Source organism: Nematolebias whitei, chromosome 10, assembly GCF_014905685.2.
Source record: "Nematolebias whitei isolate Nwh7 chromosome 10, NemWhi1, whole genome shotgun sequence".
NCBI lineage: Eukaryota > Metazoa > Chordata > Actinopteri > Cyprinodontiformes > Rivulidae > Nematolebias > Nematolebias whitei.
This window is the reverse complement of record NC_056507.1, coordinates 34592214-34601959: the sequence shown is the minus strand read 5'-3', so window position 1 is coordinate 34601959 and position 9746 is coordinate 34592214. Positions and strand designations below refer to the sequence as shown.

Below are 9746 nucleotides of genomic sequence, written 5' to 3'. Positions count from 1 at the left end.
TTTATGTTACATGTCGTAGATAAAACAGCTTTTTATTTTCGTGACATTTTAGAATATTAACTTATGTTGCTATTGTTGGCATTTTTTACCTTTTTTTTTTTTTGCAGAAGCATAGTAATCTGCCATGATCCAAACAGATCATTATGTAAAACCATTTAAACATTAGTAATTGTCCTTCTAAATCATAAACTGAAGATAAATTTACTCCAAGCACTGTACTTTGTTGCAAGTTTGATTGAGCCATTTGTGAGCTTTGGTTCCAACTAGAAACTGCATTTCTTTTAAACATCTTGTTTTTATTTCCTTAATGCCCCCTTCACTCTAGATAAAGACCTGGTTTAATATGTGAAAAATTATAAGGAACGTGTGTTGTCTTTGCAGGGTCGTGCCGAGTGTTGCATGTGATCGGTCATGGGTTTATGAGCAAGCAGAAAACTTTTATTGCAAGATTGTCATTTCATAATAAGGTGGTCGTGTAACAAATTCTGGGCAAAGTGTTGGAGTGGTAAGTGGAAGCATTTCCATACAGAAAACCACATACAGTAGCTTGTTTGTTGAGATTCTGAAGCCGTATTGGCCACGCTGCCCTGATGCCCTGTCCTCATCCTGATCAGTTCTTCTTGCATTGGAAAGTGTTTGAAGTTTTGCACAGGAAACCCCTTCACCTACATTCATTTATGCTCCTGAATATCCTCCTCCACAAAAAGGCTCAATCTGATGGTGGAGGTCCAAACATACGTAAAAAAACTCCACAGATCACAAGACTTTTTCCTCACTCGCTCTCGTGCAAGATGGACACCTTTCTCCTCTCTCCCGTCCTGCTTTTTTGCTCTCTGTCTGTGTATTGGAACTCCTATTTACACATCTTCCGAAACGTAAACTACTGTCATGGATCTAGTCAGCTGGACTTTCAAAGCAATCGATAAAATTTTTCCAACAAAGTGACAGGGTCCTGGAGAGCCCTCATGCACCGCTGAAACGCACGCGGCAGGATACGTCATGGATCCGTGGGAGGTTTGGAAACTGATGTGCCTTTCTGTATTGTCTCGGGGACACCGAAGATGTTTATATCATTTGAATCATGATAGCAGGGTTTCTGCTTTTTGGCACCGGTAGATACCTATGTTATCGGCTATTAAAGAAAACAGCGGCAGCAGTTTGGCAATGGCAAAGCTGCCGACCCTGTGTGAAGGTTTGGTTCGTGCTTAGAGCCTCAAAATCATCTAATTTACGAGCTAAACCATAAGAGGAAAGCAATGTGCGAGAATCGTAGGCCACTTGCAGCTTCTGGGACTCGCCAACATGTTGGGGACGACCTTGGAGGGGACTCATAAGCACAGACCAGTGGAATGCCCACAAATCTGGCAATTTTGGATCAAAAGTACCAGCAGAACTCAAGGCTAATGATAAATAACAGTCTGCCTGAAAAAAAATCAACAACTGTGGCTTATCTGAATTCCCCGTTTGGCCTCGAAGCAGGCTGACATCAAATATCTCCTGGGATATGTGTAAACTAAGAATGCTCTTCCTATCGCAACTGCCCACCCCAGAGAACTTTTGTGAATGCTTATCAGAGCTGTACCAGCTGATACCAACATCTTATCAAGACTATTTGGAAGTGCTTCATGGACGAATCTCACCGTCTTGCCGTCTAATACATACATTATGTAATGTGTTTATAAATGTGCTTGCTGATAGTTTTTTTTTCATGTCTTAAATCGTGTCCTGATAAAGACAAGGTGTGAAAAAATATTTTTTGTGTAATATCACGATCCTTTCCTCGTGGCATTTTCCCCTTTTCTATCTAAAGAATAAGGGGCCGTGCTTTTGGAGCAGCAGCAACGTGCACTCCGCCCATCTTTGTACTGTACGAACATAATTTCACTGTATTTCAGTACAATTATAATAAAACTTATTCTGATTCTGGAAACAACTGAGTGCAGGTTGACACCAGTAGTGGTAGCGCTGTCAGTTGTGCCAGGATGGGGCCTGTGATGTGGCACATTTGAGGGCAGACGTGATAGGATCATTGCAAGAATGTTCCATTTGGTGATTATGCTGTTTTAAACTTTGAATGAGTGGATAAATTAATTGTAATAAATGTGAAATCAAGCGCTAACAACACAGCAGAATCAGGAAAGCTTTCAAGCTGAATGTTTTTCCAAATTTGTTTTTCCAAATTTTGTCTGATCCAGCCACGTTAAGATAGGTGGTGTTGGAGGTGGAGAGCATCATGAGGTCTTGATCCAGTGTGAAGGGAGCCTAAATAAAATGCCTACCTCTAAGATCAGACCCTGCTACCGTACTACCAGAACAAACAATCAAAATTACAGTGCGTCAAATAACTCTATTGTCTTTGCAGGCATGTTTTTCACATTATACAGCAGCAACAACAAGAACAAAATTTCATAAACAGGTTATACATCTTTCTATTGCTGTTGTAAAGGCTCATTTTCCTTGGGTCAGTCAAAGCATAGCACCATCTGTTCATGCCCTCACTGATAATGTGAGGGTATCATTTGCATTTTCATCACTTTGGATTATTTCAATCAAAATCTACTCTTAAACAATTTCTTGATAGCTGTATTTGAGGATATTGTATTGTCCTATATAAGTTATTAAAGTACATGCTTTTAGGTCTTAGCTGTCCTAATGTACAAAAAAGCCTAGATAAATTGAATCACCAGTCTTTTTTCTTGTCATAAGGTTTTTGCCTGAGGATGAGACTCTTGAAAAGTACAGTACAACGATCAAAGTGACAAACAGCTCTTTAAACTTTAACCATCAATAACACGAGATGTTTGGAAAACAATTAGAATTAGAACAATCAGTTTCTGAACAATGAACAAAGGCTTGTTTCTGCTTCATTTGTTCGTGTAGGGAAGACATTAGTGGTAGTCTTGTACTAGCACCACAAAGGACAGCCATTGTACCAACAGAAACAGCTCGGACATTGGAGTAGCTCTGCAGTGGAGCTATTTTTTTAAAATCCTGTCAGGAGAGTGAGATTTGAAAAAAATAAATAAAATAAAAGCACACAGCACAGTGCAGACTTTTACTACGCTACGGATGAAGTTCTCTCAGAACTGATAGCAGATCAGTACACAGTAGCTGGAGATATTCAAGTAACAATTTGTCCCCATCTACCTGCAATTCACCACTCTAAAATTAAAAAAAAATAAGTGTGGAAAAAATAGCAAACACCTAAAAATTCAAATTGGACTTCATTTTGATGTACACTGTAATGCCCAATAACTGCAATAAGACAGGAAAGGGAGAGAGGGGGTGTTGTGTCATTTCAACAAACTCTTCACAAATGAATTGAATGGCCTGATTGTGCGCAGCGTTAAGTGGGTGGAAACAATGGGGGGGGGGGGGGGATAATATTTGTACCCTACTTGCCCTTTATGTAAGTACTTGTGTAAAGGCTTTGGGACTGTCACATTCAATATTGCATCTCTGCAGTTTACACTTAAGGTTTGCATTATATACATTTATGTTTGTGTATAGGTGTAGGAAGCCTTGCACTGAGGGGTTGCAGCTCTGTGGCAAGTTTGCAATGACCTCGCTGAGGTAGAGACCCTGAAAGGATGCATGGCGCACAAAGAAAACACAGAGGCATGAGCAAAAATCCAACATTCCCTTTTGAATCAAAATGGTCAACGTGCTGAGTACAATGCATTGCTGCTTAATGGCATGTTTAAGTGCATATCAGCATGAAAACTAAGTTGTGCATGACAGCATCTGTATCTTTTGTTTTTTCTACCACTGTCACCTGCTGTTTTAACCTTACTCAACTAGCATCCCAACCAGCAGCCGCTTCAAACCCACAGCTCAATCACACACAAAAACCACGGAGGCACTTTCACCGGTCCTGTTGGTGGAAGGAATAAAGGCACTGGCAACTAATACTGGAAGAACTCTCTGAAATGTGAGATGAAGTTTGGTATCAAGCCTTTTCAGTGTGTTTTGAAATCAGATTTACTAAAATTAGTAGTGAAGATGAAAGCATGACTAAAAAGATGTGGACTTTTCTTGTTCAAACAAGGTCCATGCACTGCATTATTACTGTAACTGGTGCTTATTATGACTTTATGCATTTTTGATAGTAGTAAAATGTCAATATCTAGTCAATTTTTTTGTCTACTGTTAAATTGGAAACTCTGCATCCTCACTGTGGGTTTGTTAGATCATAATTCAGTAGCACCCCAATTTTTGACTTCCTCAGTTTCCCTGACAATAGGGCACTGCAGAATGCATGACCTACAACAAGCTGTATACTCACATCATGCATTAAATATACGAGGATACAAAAGTACCTTGGTCAATAAGCCATAATGCAGGTTACTTTTTTCATGCTATGATCTCATTTATGTACTGTTCCCTTAGAGATTTAACATTCAGTTTCTATACTTCTAAATGATTAGCAATTCAAAGAAATAAGTAAACAATAAAAAACTTATCCAGTGCACTCAGGTATGACAACATATGAGAAGTGGGGAAATGAACATCATTTCCCACTTAGTGACATATGTCTCATGCACGCTGATAATCGACATGGAAGTTCTCTAGATCATGCTCGTGTGAAGCTTACGTTTATCATTGTGCTGTGTTGCATCTATAAAGGGCATGGCATTGAATCACTTGGTGATAACACGATTACAGCAGCTGTCACAAAACAGCAGCATTGCAGATGTCCATGAAGCAAGCGGATCGTCATCTGTGTACATCCAAACGAGAGAGAGGTCAGTCTTCCTACTGTAAGGTGCTTTGCTGAGTAGCAGATCCTTTGCAGGGAGAGGATAGAAGATTATGGGGTTGGGTGCGTGAGGAAGATTAAGGGAGAGGTGGGGTCATCTAACTTCTTGGCGGGTTACCTCTTGGCTCAGAGGCTTGAATGTTTGCAGTCATTTCTGGTGCATTGTGCAACTTGCTGAAATGTCATCTGTACTCCATGCATAAGGTTTGAATCTGTTACGTCGTTGTCTCATAAGACAGGATGTGCTCTGCATCCTCTAAGGAGCCATGTACACATGTAATAATCAATGTTTTCTTTTACTTAACTATATAGTTGTAGGATCAGTAAAATTAATTATTCTATCTACATGGGTAACACTTTCAAAGCTTTGTTTTCTTGAGTTTCTTCATGACTGAGCATATTTATAGGCCTAATGCCATAGAGTGCTCTTGGAGAGAGAAGTAAATGAAGCATTCCTAACTTGTGGTCTACCCCATGTGTGACTGTACCATAGAGAGCCTAAATTACCTATATGATGTTTAAACATCTGTAAGCAGCTTGCTTTTATTCACACAGTTTTGGTTGGCTATAGTGCAATTGCCAGTTCTAAGGTTTGCCTCCCTAAAGTTGTCTATGCTATTGTTGATATCCCCATCAATCTCCATGTACTCTGACTTGCTGACGGTGGATGAGCTGCGGCGGCTGGAGTTGGTTTCAGAGGGGATGTTGGGGTTGCTGACATTGAGTAGCTGGGCCTGCTCCTCTCCCTCGGTTTCTCTGTGGTAGAAGTAATTGAAGTTGGACACAATGACAGGCACTGGGAGGGCAATTGTTAAGACTCCAGCGATCGCACACAGCGATCCTACAATCTTGCCTCCGATGGTGACTGGAACCATGTCCCCATAACCCACAGTTGTCATGGATACAACAGCCCACCAGAACGCATCCGGTATGCTGCCAAAGTGGGAGCCTTGCTCCTCTGCTTCAGCAAAGTAGACTGCACTTGAAAACAAGATGACTCCGATGAACAGAAAAAAGATCAGCAATCCCAGCTCTCGCATGCTGGCCTTTAAGGTCTGGCCCAGAATCTGAAGGCCCTTGGAGTGTCGTGACAACTTGAAGATCCGAAACACCCTAACCAGACGGATCACCCTGAGGATGGCCAGAGATGTTGCTTGCTCCCCTACCCCCTCCTTTTCTGGGTCTTCTGCCAGCTCAGTGCCAAGTGTGATGAAATAGGGAATGATAGCCACAATGTCAATCGTGTTCATCATGTTCTTGAAGAAGGCCGGTTTGCTTGGGCACGCCAAAAAGCGTACTATCAACTCAAACGAGAACCATATTATACAGAGAGTCTCAATGACAAAGAAGGGGTCAGTGAGGATATTTGGTTTATAATAAATAGTAATGTTCCCAATTGTCTCGAATCGACCCATTGGGTCTTCCTTCAGCTGTGGTAAAGTCTCCAGACAAAATATGACTATTGAAATCAGGATGACCATCACAGATACGATGGCGATCCCTCTGGCGGTTCCTGAGCTTTCTGGGTGCTCAAAAAGGAGCCAAATTTGACGCTGGAACTCCTTGTCAGGCAAAGGACGCTCTTCCTCTCTGATGAAACCCTCGTCCTCTCGAAACCTCTCCATGGCGTCCACTCCCAGCTCGTAAAATTTGATTTCTTCTGAGAACATGTCCAAGGGAACATTCACTGGCCTTCTTAGTCGCCCCCCAGACTGATAGTAGTACAGGATGGCATCAAAGCTTGGACGGTTTCTGTCAAAGAAGTACTCGTTTCTCAAGGGGTCAAAATACCGCATCCTCTTTTTGGGGTTGCCTAGCAACGTCTCTGGAAACTGGGAGAGAGTTTTCAACTGAGTCTCAAACCGGAGGCCGGCTATGTTAATGACCACCCTCTCGCAGCACTCATGGTCATTGTGGTCCGGAGGGTAGGCATCCTGAGGGTGGCCTGGGACGGCTGAGGTCTCATCCATGTTGTCCCCCGCTACTACGGTCATTTTGGGGGAGGAGGAGGTGGCAACGTAAGAAGAGCAGAAAGAAGAGGAGTGGGAATTATGCAGTGGTGTTGGTTAGTTGGACTGACCGGGCATTCAGGGTTGGGAAAAATTTTTCCACTCCTCAGCTTCCCACACCCCTTAGTTTGTTGGAGGCGTCCCCAGTCGCGAGGGGGGGTGGTTGGCTGCTTTGCCTCAGTGCGGCTCCACTGCGGCTCTCGCTGACTTGACCATTGCTGCTCTCCAGTGCATGTGCAGCAGTTGCTACTGCTGCTTCTGTCAACCAAAGAAAGAGGGAGGGGAGCAGGGGGGGGGGGGGGGGGAGGAAGGGGATAATGGAATCAAACAGCCAAGATATTTGCTGGCTCAGCATTTTTCTGCAGTTCATTTATTTATTTATTCCTCCACATTCATGAGGCTACAATTACTGCAGCCATTTAGAAGTTTCAACCATTTGTTTTTAGTAGATACATTCACTGGTGAGTTTATTGTGACCATAATTTGTAATTTGAACCTATAACTTAGGCTTATTTTTCATGTCAAATTTCTGCAGCAATGTTTGCTCAGTTTCTCATACAAACTTTGGGGCTCTTCATATTCAAAGAGCACGGCTGTGATTTATCCTGTCACAAAAGACAGTTGCAGTGTGACGCAGAGCATTTAACACACACTGTGGGAACTCCTGCTTTCTGCATGCATTTAAACCGGTACTGACCGTTTCTAAATGGATAAAGGCAAGAAGAAAGCACTACAGCAAAAGCATGAATGCAAAAAAAGCTCTTGATGACACTAAAATCACCAAACATATAACTTTTGTACAAGTCAGCAGTTTCAGGGACTTACAGTTTGGTCTCTGGAGGTCTTGAATGCGTCTTAGCCTCGAGTAAAATCATCCAACAGCAGGAAGCCGGTGTGTGTCAGCTGGGAACTTTAGGTTGCACCTACTAAAAAAATAAATAAAATAACAAAAACGAGCCTAAAACCTTAGTTTACTTGTAAACTTCACTAAAAATAAGGCTTAAAAAGAAAAAGAGAGAGCTGGGATGGAAAAGAGAAGCAAAAAGATGAGCTTGTTAGGCTGCAGAAGTGGCTTCCCGGCCGGCACGGTGGTGAGGAGGGCTGAAAGTCCACCGCAGGAGAGACTCTGACGCTGCAGCTGCGGGGGGAAATACATTAAGGGGAGAGAAGCGAGCCCTTGACATTTCCAGACATCACTGCATCAGCAGAAATCTGCTGCTTTCTGCCACGAGACCGGATGACGGGCAGAATGTGCTCCAGCAGAGGACGGTGAGCACGACTGACAAAAATTAAAAAATGAAACAACGATGGGTGAACAACACGCAAGAGCGCCATCGAACGGTTTCTCAACAAGCATGTCTGGATGTGCGTTTAACATGCGAGAACAGCGGAGGAGAGGAGAGGAGAGGGAGGGAGGGAGGAGGAGGAGGAGGAGGAGGAAGAGGGGGGTTTCGACGCAATGCAGAGCGGCTCCACAGGAGGAGCAGAACTTCATACACCACAGAACCAGTCTGCCAGCTCTGGCGCAACCAGAGACACAAACCTGCAGGTCTGATCTGTCTGCATCACATTTCTCCAGCTTTTATAATAAAAAAAACTTTAAAGCTGTGCAGAATCACACCGAAAACCTTTCCCTGATGGAAACGAAGGAATGTATATCGCCCGCCAGCTTGCGAGCCAAGTTGTCCTCAAAGAGCTTGCGTTTTAATGCTCGGAGCACGTGATGGGGATGACTCTCGGCTACTACCACACCGAACTTTAGGACTAAGTGACAACCCTTTTAGTGTTAACTGAGAAGGTGGAGCAGCCATCTTGATCAGGGCAGACTCCAACAGATCTCTGTTCAAAGTTTACTTTCTGTGAATTCAGTCAAAACCCATCCATGCAGTGGTGTAGTCTACATTTTTGTACTGGGTGTACTGTGCTTAGAAACCCAAGTACACGGGTTAGTACAATATAATATCGTCAATTTATTTAGATTTTTAAACATATTGAACATTTCAAATTTTCTCTGATATTTGAATAAAGGTAGTACAACACACTTTGTACAACAGTTGGCAACATGTTATAGATTTTATAAAACAGTATCAAAGCAAAACATGTTCAAGTAGCAAGTACTGAAGTATTAATTATAAATAAAACAGGTTGAACCAACTCAGTGTGTCTATAAAATGTTCCAGATGTGTTGACGATGACACATGTCACGTATCATTGGACAGTTTTAAGTGGGTACACTGAAATTCCCAAGCTTTTCTATACCCGCATATCACAAAGACCACACCACTGTCTTCATGAGATATTTTACTAACAGATCGACAGGGCTGACTCAAACTCTTAATGCCAAAGATTTTAACAAATATTTTGCACAATTTGTAAATGCTCAGCACGTGTTGGACATAACATTCAGCTATCACGCCAAATTGTAGCATATCTATAAAACTTAGTGAGTTAGCAATTTTTGTGTTAGCTGAGGTCTGTTAGCTGTGGCGGCCATCTTGAATAGGATGGCTCCAAAAGTTATACAGTTAGATGCACACAATGACTTCTTGAGAGTTTAATCAAACTCAGTCTGGTGGTCCATTATATTTTGCTAATAGACAGACAACCACCGACACAGACCCACCTTTTGTGGAGGATGGATCAATAAAAAAGTCCTTACCTGAAAAAAATGTACAATTGACCCCTGATGTTGAGCAGAAAGAGACTATTTAATTTCTTTTACGTTACCAGAAAACTGAGACTTTCAGCACCATGGATAGCGCTAAATACGCTGTTGCTAGTTTAAAGCTAAAGCAGAGTATAGCTAAAAGAAGCAAAATGTTAGCTAAAAGCTTAAGTCTTAGCTAGAAGCTAAAAGAAGTAAAAGAGCAGGGTCCAAACTTGAAAACACACCTTCTGCTAATATTTATATACAGGTCTCTCATGTAAAAGAGTCCTCGAGGCTCAATGAGACTAACCTGTATAAATACAGGTTGAAT

The 9746-nt window shown here is 42.2% G+C and overlaps 1 protein-coding gene across 1 annotated transcript; it reads right to left on the bottom strand.

The window, feature by feature from the left end:
• Positions 1–5277: 5277 nt before the first annotated feature.
• Positions 5278–6759, bottom strand: LOC119415840 (potassium voltage-gated channel subfamily A member 1-like). Its single transcript, XM_037683015.1, has one exon. It carries the CDS (start codon positions 6751–6753, stop codon positions 5278–5280), a length of 1476 nt encoding a protein of 491 aa, XP_037538943.1. The 5' UTR covers positions 6754–6759.
• Between the last annotated feature and the right edge of the window lie 2987 nt (positions 6760–9746).

Coding starts and splice junctions, on each gene's coding strand:
- LOC119415840 (XM_037683015.1), bottom strand. CDS start 6,753: ATGACCGTAGTAGCGGGGGACAACATGGATGAGACCTCAGCCGTCCCA.